Below are 13,465 nucleotides of genomic sequence, written 5' to 3'. Positions count from 1 at the left end.
CTTTAGTTCCTCTTTGATTTCTGCTATAAGTATGGTGTCATCTGCATATCTGTGCTTACTTATATTTTTCCCAGAATTTTTGATTCCAGCTTGTGCTCCATCCAGCCTGGCATTCCACTTGATTTTCTCTGATTATAAGTGAAATAAGCAGGGTGACAATATACAGCCTTGATGTACTCCTTTCCCAATTTGGAACCAGTCCCTTGTTCCATGTCCGGTTCTAACTGTTGCTTCTTGACCTGCATACAGATTTCTCAGGAGGCAGGTTAGGTGGTCTGGTATTCCCATCTCTTTCAGAATTTTCCACAGTTTGTTGTGATCCACACAGTCAAAGGCTTTAGTGTAATCAATGAAGCAGAAGTATATATTTTTCTGGAATTCTTTTGCTTTTTCTGCGATCCAATGGATGTTGGCAATTTGATTTCTGGTTCCTCTGCTTTTTCTAAATCCAGCTTGAACATCTGGAAGTTCTCAGTTCACGTACTGTTGAAGCCTAGCTTGGAGAATTTTGAGCATTATTTTGCTAGTGTGTGAGAAAAGTGCAATTGTGTGGTAGTTTGAACATTCTTTGGCATTGCCTTTCTTTGGGATTGGAATGAAAACTGACCTTTTCCAGTCCTGTGGCCACTGCTGAGTTTTCCAAATTTGCTGGCATATTGAGTACAGCACTTTAACAGCATCATCATTTAGGATTTCAAATGGCTCAGCTGGAATTCCATCACCTCCACTAGCTTTGTACTAATTAGAAAAATGTAGATTGAGGGAGTGGTGGACAGAGAATTGATATAGCTGTGAGATTGTGGTGGCCATGCCTGGAGTGGGGACTTTCTGATTAAATACCAGCTCTGGATCATAAATATCGATTAAGACAACTGACCAAACTCAGAGTTGACCTCAGGGGTATGAAAACCTTTTCTGTTACAGGGGCAGAGAATAAGTGTGGCCTTTGAAGGCCATAAGGCAGAATCTAGGCTGCCCCTAAAGAAGGGACATGACCTTGGAAGAAGCTCCATTTAGGCAAGGTGGCTCCTGGGAAGGACATCCTTGGCCAGCATCTCTGGCAGCTGGGAAATGAGTGCCTTGGTCCTGAAACAAGGATCTGTGTAGCACATCACAGCATCCACTACAGCTTACCTTCCTGGTCCAATTGAAGGTATGGAGAGAAAAGTAACCCACAGTTCACTGGATGCCTTAACGAGGGAAGAGGTGTGGTGAAAAATGGTCTTTCTGTGTACCACTTTCTACCTTTCAAAACTTATTCCTATGCCACTATCTATAGAGGACCTTGCTCAGCTCTCATATTTTTTCCTTGAGATAAATAAAGCCATGTAGGCCCAGAATCCGAGATGGAAGAGACCGTGATCCATGCCAGTCATGCAGATGCTGAATCAGGGAACATCCATGAAGTGTCCTGAAGTTTCCTGAGTACTTTCCTCCCAAAGTCCAGCATTCGTTTTATGTTTTGAATGCTCTGCTTAATTTTCATAAAACATTCATCTTCTTTATTATGGGGTAGGATTAACTAAAAGTGGAGAGACAGGCAAGAAATAACAGTTGGGAGTATCAGGTTGAAGAAGGCAACCTGGGTTGGGATTGATGTGTGGCTGTGAAAATCTACTGTGGGGTGATTTTGCTGAGGGTGTATACATGTTTGAGCTTTATAATCAAATTTACTGTAATGCAAATTTTGTCTGTTTTTGAGTATTTGCTGAAAATGTGGGATTTCCTGCTTTTCTCAAAAATAGTTTTTGTTCGAAGTCTAGGAAGTGATATTTAAAATAAAATAATCAGTGGTGAGTAAATTTATGGTATTTTTATTGTCTTGTGGACTTCATCAATTTTCAGAATTTTCAACTGTATGTATGTTAGATATAGGTATATAGATATGGATATATAGATACATATATAAAGGAAAAACATAAAAATGAACTATGGTCTTATATTCAAAAGTCAAATAGAATGTCTTCTTAAAGTGTATTGCTAGAAGGAAGAAGAATGGTAAAATATTAAATTAGAAACTCTGTAAATTTGGGGGGAATCATTCTTTAGTACATTAAATTTCATATTGAGAACTAACTTCATTAACCTTATTAATACTTGGTAATTGGTTAAAGAAAGAGAAAAACAAAATTCTTTTCATGACTAAGGTAACAAAATCCACACTTGAAGTTTCCTTCTCCCCAAACCCACTAAGGTCTGCTTTCTTCCTCTTCATGCATTTGTGATTTTGATTTTTACTTCTTCGCAGTAGGGGAAATTAAATACAAAATATGATGCTGTCTTTGCATCTTAAATTGGCTGTAGGTAATTTGTTTCTACTGTTTCCTAAATTGAAACATGGCATTTTAAGGGGTGGGGGAAGAGAAATCCAATATAGTTCTTTTTCTTTATAATGGATGTAATTTTTCTATTGAGTTCTAGAAATAGCTCTGTTGAGTATAACTTTGCCCTACTCTAGCACTTTGTGACCAAATGAATTGTTTCCTTGGATTTTTAAAGCCTGCCTGCCTATCTAATTTACATTTTCCTCAAAGCTGTTCTGATTGCCTGCTTCATAGTTGGTTTGTGTGTACATAAAAATATGCTGGACTGAGTTCAAGCTCAGTTTAGAGGGGCGAGGGTATTTCCAACGCGTGGCTGCCACCAGACACGGATGCTTTGCTGAGTTAATAATCTCGCTATCTTTAGTTTTCTCTGACTATAAAATGAGAATGATTATGCTTACAAAAACTCTGTTGGTTAAGTTATTGAAGCCTTAGCTGAATTATATCTTTGTTTATTTGGTATTGTTTTTAACAGCCTGGTGAAAGTCCAAGTTCAATCTTCCCTTTTCACAGTGCCCTATATCTGCTCTTCACATAAAGGTTTTATGACAGAAATACATGGGGACATCCTTATTTAAAAATTGAAGGGCATCAGAAATTAGCATATGAAGAGAGTATTTACAGTTAGTATATACTAAGCTGTGGATAATTGTATGTGAATCAACTGTAAGGAATATTAACTGGGTAAAAGAGTATGAGAAGCACTGGAACAATTATGTACTTGCTGAAGCCTTCTAGCTTATTATTATAGGATGGTTAAAAATTAGAACTATAATTTACGTTAGCTGTAATCTAAGCAGGCACATTCTAAAATGTTTCAAGAAGCACTAGGTCCGTTAGATAATATAATGCAGATTATAAGGAAGAGGTCTTCCACGGTCAGATAATTTGGGGAAACGCTAGCTTAATCAGAGTTGAATTGGTTTCTTTCCTGATAGACTTTTCTGGTGTATTTTCCACGTGTGTATGATTGCAAAACTCCTTTATTGTAGAGTCTTTTTTAGGACAAGTGTTCTGTGGAATACACTTTGGAAAATACTGTTTTATTTCAACACCTTCATTTTCCAGATGAGAAAGCCGAGGGCGAAGTAGTTCAGTGATTGCTGAGTTTATGTTGGGTGTGACGCCGTCTGACGTCCCTCATACCACAACCTGTCACCCCACGGATTGTATTCAGGCAGCATCAGGCAGAGAGGTGTTTTGTTTCTAGAGACTGAAGCATATAAGACAGTATACACAACATGCTGTGGGAATCAGTTATCCAGGATTTAAAGCCTTTCCTGGTCCATAATTGATGTTCTGGGAAACATTGTGGATTACCTAATCCATGAGCCTCGTTTTTTTTCACCCAGTAGAGGGTGCTGTATAAAAAATGCTGATTTTTGGAAATGAATTTCCTAGGGTTCAAAATACAGGTTTGCCTTACTAGCTGTGTGGCTTTGGGATAAGTCACCTAACTTCTCTGCGTCTCAGTCCTTCATCCCTGAAACGAGGTAAATGCCTTGCATGCTCTGAGTGACATTAAATAGAGCTGAGCTGCCTATTTGGTAAAGGCAGTCAATATATGTGGTCTATTTTTATTTATTTAACAATACCCAAAGGAGATTTAAATAATTATTTGTGGTTCTGTTGTTGACTGCCGTTCCTTTATTGTAGGACGTGAAAATTTTTGTTGACATTTTGTTTATGGAAATGGAATCTCTCATTTCTTCTTTTTTTTACTGTGTGGCTCTTGGGTCTCTTATGACCCTTGTGAGTGCCCTATATTGGCACATGCATGTCCTGTTCTTGCTCATACTTGAGAAGTATGAGATCCATCTTGGACCAGTCCCTTTCTTTAATTGGGGCCGATGAATGAACTGCAGAGAAATCCCAACTTCTACAACTCCAGTTGTGACAGTTTCAAATTTTCAAGTAAGAAATCTTCATCCACTGTGTTTTTGGCTTGCAGAAGTTCTTTCTCTTCCTATCTGCTGCTTCAGAGATCCTTGTATATGCGGAAGTTGTACACGTACCCAGGTCGGTGCATGTTGGAAATCCTTTCCTTACTTTGGCAGAAAGTATTTTACACACTGCCATCTCTTTGGGCAGGGAAAAAACAACTTCCAAGTCAAGTGCTACTTGAAAGAGGTAACCACACCACACCGCACCACCCCCCCATCCCTTATAAGACTGTACTCTGTGGTTACTGCTTGTGACACATTTTCAAATGGACCCCCCAGTGGCTGCAGCTGTGATTAAAAGCTGTTTGCTCTCTACCTCGCTGGGGGTTTGCTGTTTAACCATGTCAAGCACATATATATGTGGACTACAGCTGCATCATGGAAAAGGTAGAGGATTTTGTAACATGAAAAATCAAATGAGTATATGAATGACAAACTCCTGAATTTTCAAAGCTCAAGTCACTGAGACACTAGTTGGAAACCTAGCCATGGATGAGGTACATAAACGTAATTTAAAGAAGAAGAGCTAATGGTCAGGAATATACACCATCTGCCAGTACATGTTTTGCACACATCAGCTAGACTGAAACATCTTAAAGATTTAAGTGCACTTGAACTTAGCAGCTGCATTTCAGCTCCTCTATGGCATTCAGGATTCAGTTTGACCATTCACAAATAAAGCAGGAATAGAATGTTCTTTTCTGAAGTCTGCCCAGATTCTGAAGTCTGCCCAGATACATAAATAACCATGTTTGGCTTATCACGAGGGTAGTGAACGTCATTCTCAACACAAGTTTTCTTTTAACACCATCTTCAAAAATGCTCAAATGAGCAGTGTGGCCAGAGACTGAATGTCTCAAATGAGTCACACCCCCTTCTTTGGATCAGAGAGACTGAGGATTCAGTGTTTCATAAAGTAAAATGAATGTCCTAGAATTAAAACCTGGGCAATCTCCATGTGGAGCTACGAGGTAGGGTAATATTCCTTTTCCTGCCTTACCCTTCCCTACTCACCAAATCAGAAGAATCCAAACACGTGTTCTTTCTTAGCTACACAGGAAAGAAATTGGGGGAAATTTGGAGAAAATTGTGTCTCCTTTCCCCTCTGCCTGTCCCATTCCCTCCGCCCCCACCACCAATTTTCAAGTGCTCCAAACCTCTGCCTCCAAACACAGTAAATGAAATGCTAATCTATCACCAGCAAATTTAGGCTGACAATACTGTGCATCGACCGCATTGATGACATTGATTACATTTCAAATATTTACAATACAGTGAGACAAGCCTAATTTATTCTCTAAAGAGTTCAAGGTAGGTCTCACCATTTTCGAGGGGGAAGACAATGGAGGAATGTTTGTGGTTGCTATCTGCAATAATCTGATGCTGACAGAGAGTAGTATTTTATTTAGTAATTAACAGTGTAAAGGGGAGAGAAGCTGTCATGTTGGTTCTTAAGCTGGGGAATGTGATGAAAGATGATATCTGCGATCTCATCCTTTCCACTTGTTTAGGATTGTCAGGATGAGAAATGTCAGCATTATGAAAGCTCGGCTCTGCTCTTGATATGATAAAACCCTTCAAAAGCCAGTCTTCCTCGCTTCCCTTGTCCCCCTCCTTTCTCCCTCTCTCTGCACTTGCTTTTTTATTTATCCTGTTTTGTTAGATGGCAGAAATATAATTCTTTTCTTTCTTCCTATTATAAGCCACCATTTTTGTTTTATTATATGTTTCACAACCCCTAATGCCCCACTGAAAATTACCTTGTTAAATGACAGTGTTTCAAAGCCATGAATCCTTTCCACCATTCCCTCAGAGGTTTGAAACAGTCAACAGACTGTAAAGAATAAATAATAAAAAAGTATTGATTATTTTGATGACTGTGAGATTCAATTAAGTATTAATTTTGCCCTCCAGTGGACCTATCAAGGTATTCAAAAGGGAGGATTCAGCTCAGCTAAATGCGTGCTGAGTGCTTCAGCCTTAAATAGGGAGAAAATGTGTTTACCTACAGTATTTGAAGAAGAAGTGCATTGATGCACAGAGTCCAATATTTAAGTGCTGTGCAAATTAAGCCCTGGTGACAGTGACATTGTTTTCTGTGGTATGAGTATTGACTAAAGAAGTGCATTTGATGACAGCTTAAACTATTTGTATTGATTAACATTTTCATAGATTATCATGTGTCATATCAAATTCACTTTTCAGGCATGAATACATTAAAAAAAAATAACCACAGGCAAACCGCAACCAATGTAATGATGGGACAGGGAGCGTGTGGCCCCACCTGCTCTGGCACTGGTCACCTGTTTCCTGCTCAGGAACCATTTAGGCATGAACTTGGCAATAAATAGCTCCCAGATAACGCAAAAGGGGCACTTTTGGCTTTTCTGCATCCGATATCGGTGCGACCACAGTATCATGCGTCTTGGTTAGCAAGTGGAATAAAAGGCTTCCCTTGGAAAATATTGCTGAACCTAAAATGCCCTCCTAATGAGCTGAAGATAAAGCAGATTTAAAATACTGGGGGGTAAAGTTTGCCTTTTCGGAGGTGATTTTTGTTTTCTTTTTCTTTAATGCTCTGGGCGTAGGGTGCTCTAGGTATCCGAATTGTTGAACAGAGTTTGTAAGTATTTTTTTTTTCCAATTCCTTTCAAAAACTGTAAACCAATTTTCATCTCTTTTGTTGTTTGCTTTCAAATGTTCATTTGATTTGGGGTCAGCTGCAGTCCCAAATCTGGGACCAGCAAAGTCAACTTCTAAAGGTACTGCTAGAATTTACATAAGAAATCTCTTTCATTCCATTGAAAGCCTTTGGAGGACTCTTTTCTCCCTGTCTCTTTTTTTCTGCTCTCGGGATAGGGTTTAATTGCTTCTCCCCCAGGGAGAGGGCTTCCTAAAATAGCCCATGGGTCCTCCCTAGGGTGCTCCTTCCTTTGAGTCTGTTGCTGAAGTACAAACCCCGCACTTTCCCCCCACCCCTTCCTGCATTCAAGACAGCACAAGGTGTAAAAACATTCGCACAAAAGCACATCCCACAATTAAAGCTGTGTTGGTTAGGTTGCTTTCAAAGAAGTTTTTTCTTTCCTTTTTTTTTTTTCCCTCTCGGAAGCCTCCTGCATCTCTCTCATGCTAGTTGAGCTTTAATAGGGTGGGGAGGAATGGAGAACTCGGATCTGTAATAGCTCTTCACTTGACTGCAGCCAGCAATAACAGCGGGAGCAGTCAGAGATAAGAGAGAGGGGAGAGAGGGAGTGTGTGTGTGTGTGGAAGAGAGAGAGAAGAGGAGAGGGAGACAAGGACACGCACACACTCAAGCGGCCACTTTTTTTCCTCCCCTTCACTCTTTTCCCCCATCCTAGGATCCAATGATAGCTGGACAAGTCAGTAAGCCCTTGCTGTCAGTGCGGAGTGAAATGAATGCGGAGTTGAGAGGTGAGGACAAGGCTGCTACTTCAGACAGCGAGCTGAATGAGCCCCTGCTTGCTCCCGTGGAATCAAATGACAGCGAGGACACTCCCAGCAAGCTCTTCGGTAAGTCTGTCTAGGTATTTCATTTCACTCCTACCATGGTGTCCGGAAGAGCCATCCACACCCCCACCCCTCCTCTTTTCTGCCCCCCCCCCCCCTCGTTGTTCATTCAATTTTCTTCTAAGTACCAAAGAGGATCTTGGCATCTTGGAGGGGGCTGAGCCACCCCAGCTGATGCCAGGCTGGCTGGGAGGGCGTCCTCCAAACTTTTTCCGACCAGGAACTTCCTCCTGCCCCTTTGGACTGGTCAGATATTGCTAGCGTCCCCAGGCTAGAAATCACTGGGGAAAAAAAAAAAAAGAAGATGAAAATCATCATCAGGAAATCAGTTCCATTGTGAGAATTGGTTAACGTTTATTGAATAAATATCGACTCAGTTTCGGGTTGCTTCGCCGCCTTTTGTTAAGGGGAAGGAGAGTAAAGAGTTATTATCTGTAGTCAAAAGACCAAAGAGGGGAACTGAAAAAATATCAATACTGGTCATTCTCTGCAGGTAAACAAAGGTGGCTCCTGGTATGGCTCAAAGGCATAACATTTTGTAATCACAATTAGAATGAACGTCTCTTCTTTTACAAGCATGATGAGGGAAGAAAATAGGTCCTTGGCATCCCTCCCCTCAGCCATTCCCTTTTAAAAGATGTTTACAGCCTTATCCTAAATGTGGAGGCAGCCCAGATCCTTTTTAGAAATCTTTGTTTCGTAAACAAAACAAGAACAAGTAGAGTGCCACTCCAGCAAAGACATGTGTCATTCAAACAGATGAGACTCTGTAAGCCAACTCAAGCAACTGTGATCTCTAATCAGAAAGGGGACCAGGCTGTGTTGAGGCGTGTGACTGAGTGATGGATGGTGATAGATGTCTCTGCTGGAGAAGCACTTTATGGGATAGAGTGACATTAGGTTTTCAGAACAGTTGTTCCTGAAACGCTTGCTTTTAATTATTTCCAAGTGTTTATATACTTATGACACTAAATATATATTATATATACACATATATAACACATACTAACCTGTTCACACCTATATATACTAACCTGAGATATGTGTGTGTGTGTGTGTATATATATATACACACACATACAGGAAGAGAACAAGAGAACAAGTTAAAAACAGTCAAGTGCCTAAATTTTAAAGAAACAGCATCATAGTATAGACTTCTTTTTTAAGAAAGTTATTAATTCAATTAAAAAGATAAGCTGAAAAATGCAAAACTATAGAAAGAAAGCACCATAGATAGTTTGGCAGCTTCAGGCCAGCTTCAGCAGAGGAGCTTTCATCTGATTTTAAATACTCACTCAATCCAACATTAGAGGAGTGTTGCAGAGAAACTTTCAGGTATCAAATTTTCTGTTGGTAAAATGCTGTTTTATACTTAAGAGTATAATAGATGCCAGTTACAAGAAATTTGGTCCTATGACCCTTTCTTGGAAAAGCAGCAGTTTCATCTCTAACATAAATTTTCCAAACCTAGGTATTAAGGTTTTAGCATTTGCACTCTCAAGAAATATTTTGTTGTAGTCTAAGTTTTTAGCTGTGTAGGAAGAGTTATGTCCTAAAATACTCATTTCATTTCAAAGGGTTAGTGAGAGAAGGCAGATAAAATTGTAAATTACAGGAAGGCCAAAGTCGCGCTCCAGGCTCTTTGATGTTGAATATACTAATACCAAGCACTTTGACTTTTAAAATATAATCAATTATGAATTCAACATAACTGCAGAAAATGAATTATGTGTTCTTAAACTTTGCGTGCGGTTTTTAAAAGTAAATGCTCTTTGTAGACTTTGACTTGAAACCCCAAATTGTTTTTTTTTCCAAGTAAAGCAGTTACTTTGACTTCTCAACATTTGTTTAGATTTTCCAGTGTTGAAAATTGTCCTAGATTTGTTATGTCACCTTTTACTGATTGGCGTGGTGTGTAGAGAAATAAGCTTTAAAAAAAAAATCCAAGGTGGGAGGGGGATCAAAGAAATTTGAATGAAAATTTCTTTGAAAATATATTTTTAAAGTGGAATCTTTATGGAGTAAACTGAAGAACCATAGTGAAGTTTAGAAATCTTAGTAGATTTTAGATGATACTTGTCTTTACTTTTTGGAATGCTCACCTTCTAAGTCTGTGGCTGAGAAACCTGCAAAATCTACATCTTATATCTAATATATCTTGTTTATTTACTTAATTTTATTTGATCTCTAGAGTGCTTTTTGAACACAATGTGAATATTTTCCAGTTTCTATTAGATAAAGTAGAAACCAGCAGATGAGCAGTTTTGAAAACTTAAGAAAAAAACTGAAGAAAATATGAGATAGACAGACTAGAAAGCACCCTAGAGGGATGCCTTTTTTTCTAAACTGATTTTACTGTGAACTTCTGATAGATGGAAAATTAAATTGAATATTTATCCTGTCCATTTCATTTAACAATAATCTTTCCATTTATTATCTCAATGTTCTTGCAGGTTTCCTTAGCTACTAGATCTGTTCTGCTCTCACCTTAATAAATATTATTGGGACTTAGCATTAGGAATTCTAGTTTATGTAACTGGCTAAAACTTTTTAGTATAACTCTCAGAATTTTTCGCAACTTTGGCAACACTTAACTGATACTAATCAAATGGATGATTATTTGACCTGAGTATGTTCAAGTTTTTCATTTTTAATAAATGGTTATGATTATACTTTTCTCTTGGTAATGGAGAATTGCATTCATCCTAAATAACTGAGAGCATCCAGGTTTATCTCTAAACAATGATTTTCTAACATATTCTCTCAAACCATGCTTCTTATAGCATGTTCCTTGTATTTTTGAAAATCAAGCTTCTGGAATGAGAGGAGAAGATTAAGACAATTTTTTTGTGTATGATCTGTTTATTTTTGTGGAGAGACATTTACTGACAGGAGACAAAATTCCATTTTTGATTCTAACCAGAATTTCAGTATAAATAGAGTTCTTTGGAGCTCCATCCTCATTTTGTGTCTTGTTAAATTAGCAGTCCAGAGGACAAGTCTGTTTCTTTCACAGTATGACACCTTCAGCCCAAAAGTACAGAGAAAGGCTAATACAGATGCCCTCTACGGATAAACAAAGGAAATTCCAGGAACCATTGGGCCTTTTATGCCTCTCCTTAAATTGCACCTCTGCACTTAACAGCATCCAAAGGGAAACATACTGTGCAGACTGTTTCAGTGCTCTGAGCGGCTCAGCATACCAGAAGGAGAAACCAGCAGCCATATGCCAGCCTAAGGAGAAAGTTCAGAAAAGGACCCTTGTGTTTTATAAAGTAATTACATCAGAGGTAATGTTTTGCTTAACTTGAACAGCCATGGAAACTAAAGTACACTTAGGAGAGATGAATTCACATTTCATTGAGGAACATGTGCCTAGCTCCTTCTCTGTGATATCATTAAGTAGTGCATGATTTGTTCTTGTAAAGACTGTGGAAGAAGTCTTCCCTTTTCAGTTTCTGACTTTGTTATGCTAAGCTCTGAGCTGTAGGAAGCAGTATGGAGGAAGAGTAGACCTGCACTTCAGGAAGTATTATCAGAGAATCTGGTTCTGTGTCTCCCTGTGTTTCAGCCTTGTGATCAGATGAGTGATGCCACACAGGGCCAGTCATTTAATATGTGATGAGTGATGTCCATATTCGAAACCACTCTCAAAACTGGCCTTTGGCAAACAATCTCAAAGGGAAGAGGTTGCTGTGTTTCTCTAGTGACATTTATAGCACTTGTGTCAATGTGGTGCTTCGTTTTTAGTTATGCCCATCAAGAATTCAATGTTCCACATTCAGTCAAGTTGGATGCTAAAATTCAAATGGTAGCATCAACAACTTGGTGAGGAAAATGGCCCCAGAAAGGATAAAAATAATATATATCCCTAGAAAAAAATCTGTACTAAAGTTTTCCCATGCAGTCACAGCAGCAGAAGTGAGATCATATAAAACATGCCCTAAATATTTTCTTTCATATATATTTGAAATTCGAAAGATGATTTATTAACAGCCTTCCTCCTGGGAATATTTTTATTGTTTCAAGTTAAATCTTATGATTGCTTTTCTTGCAGTCCCAACTACCTTGGGTGGCTGGGTTAGTTGCTTACTTATACCCACTGCACGGGAACTGGGCACACAGCTCTAAAGCCTTGAGCTGAGACATTTAGCAAACAAACAAAAACATTTACAAACATTGTACCTGAAATAAAAATTGGTGGTTGGTTTTCTCTTATGATAGTGTGTGTTTTTAGGTTAAAAGCAATGATACTTGCACCCAATGATACTTAATAAGGGTGGGTATTTTCAATGTCATTTATTTATGAACAATTGTGAAAAGATTGAAAGTTGGGTCAGTGATTCTTAGCCTAGAAAATGCACTCTCTATGGGGTTTTTCGTTTCCTTTCCTTTCTGTTATCTTTCTCATAGAAACATGCATTAGGAGATTTTTTTTTTAAATTGCCATCCAGTTTGACTTGATTAGAATTTATGGCAGTGGAGTCGTTTCCAATGACAAAAGGATAAAGAACTAAATTGTCTGTCACCCCTTGAGACAGTGGTCTCTGCAGGTCAGCGTGGAGGTCATTGGTGGGGTCTTATAAGAACTGCACTTTGTGGTAAAGCTGCCTCTCGCCTGTGCATTAGTGAAGGCCTTCATTATGGCATCACTCTGTTACTTTATTTAAACATCTTTCAATGTCTTGATATTTATAATATTCTGATAAAATAGGCTGGGGCCAAGGAATCAGTAATGGGGCTTAAGCCCAAGAGGGATTTAGCTGGGAGTTGATAAGGAAAATTCCCTAGAGAAATAGATGTATTGAAAATATGTACCATGCTTTGGATCTTTAAAAGTTTCGAAATTATGGCTATTGAAAATAAATACGAGTTTTTCACTGAGGAAAGTGTGTTTTGCTAGAGAAACCTTAAAATAACATCTTTTAAAGTCAACTAATCTGAGTCAGAGATTAGAGTTAACCAGTGATTTAAAAGAAACCAGTAGAAACCTCAATTTGCATAAGTAAGTGAGGTGCATGATAAGGTATTTGTCAAAAATCAATTCTGGTTTCATAGTCAAACAAGCCCATGCGGTGTTGTTCTCTGATTACTGAGTGGGGAGTGTGCCTTTAGGGGCATTTCTTAACATTTAAGAAAGTCTACTGCACCAAGGTATTTCTTTATAAAATCCCTTGTGTGTGTTTAGACAAATTAAGTTTAGTGTCCCTCCCCCCACCAAAAAGTATTAATATACTGCGCTGATAAATAAATCCACTTTGAATAGCGCTAATGTGTAAGCTTGGAAATAAAAATAAATTCCTATGAAATGTCTCTGCTGTTCAGACTTCTCAGCATGTTCTCACTATGTTACGCTGAACTATGTTCATTTCTATGGGTCACTGTGATGGGCGAAAGTGCACCATATACGACATAGATTCAGTGGGAACTTTCTCAGTGTTTTCTTTTTCCATCTCTTTGCCATGCCTGGGGTACAGAGGTCAGACCTCTGTATAAAGACTAAAGTTCTATATTGCAGTATCTGAGGATGCTGCTGCTTCGTAATACATTAATGAATCGAAATGCAGATACAAATTTACACTCTTTCTTTCATTTTGATTGCTAGGATGCTTATAGTTTGTTGTCCTTGTGGTTAAGTAGTCCTGTAAACAATTGGAAAGAAGATGAAGT

At 38.6% G+C, this 13,465-nt stretch overlaps 1 protein-coding gene across 1 annotated transcript in view; it reads left to right on the top strand.

The window, feature by feature from the left end:
* The window catches only part of POU6F2 (POU class 6 homeobox 2), a 501,377-nt gene that overhangs the window by 108,649 nt on the left and 379,263 nt on the right, over positions 1-13,465 (top strand). Inside the window, exon 2 of the mRNA XM_055590763.1 lies at positions 7,627-7,798. Within this exon, the coding sequence (XP_055446738.1) occupies positions 7,627-7,798 (172 nt within the window). The remainder of the gene's footprint in view (positions 1-7,626; positions 7,799-13,465) is intronic.

This window comes from Bubalus kerabau, chromosome 8 (genome assembly GCF_029407905.1).
Source record: "Bubalus kerabau isolate K-KA32 ecotype Philippines breed swamp buffalo chromosome 8, PCC_UOA_SB_1v2, whole genome shotgun sequence".
Taxonomy (NCBI): domain Eukaryota; kingdom Metazoa; phylum Chordata; class Mammalia; order Artiodactyla; family Bovidae; genus Bubalus; species Bubalus kerabau.
This window is presented reverse-complemented; position numbering and strand designations above follow the sequence as displayed.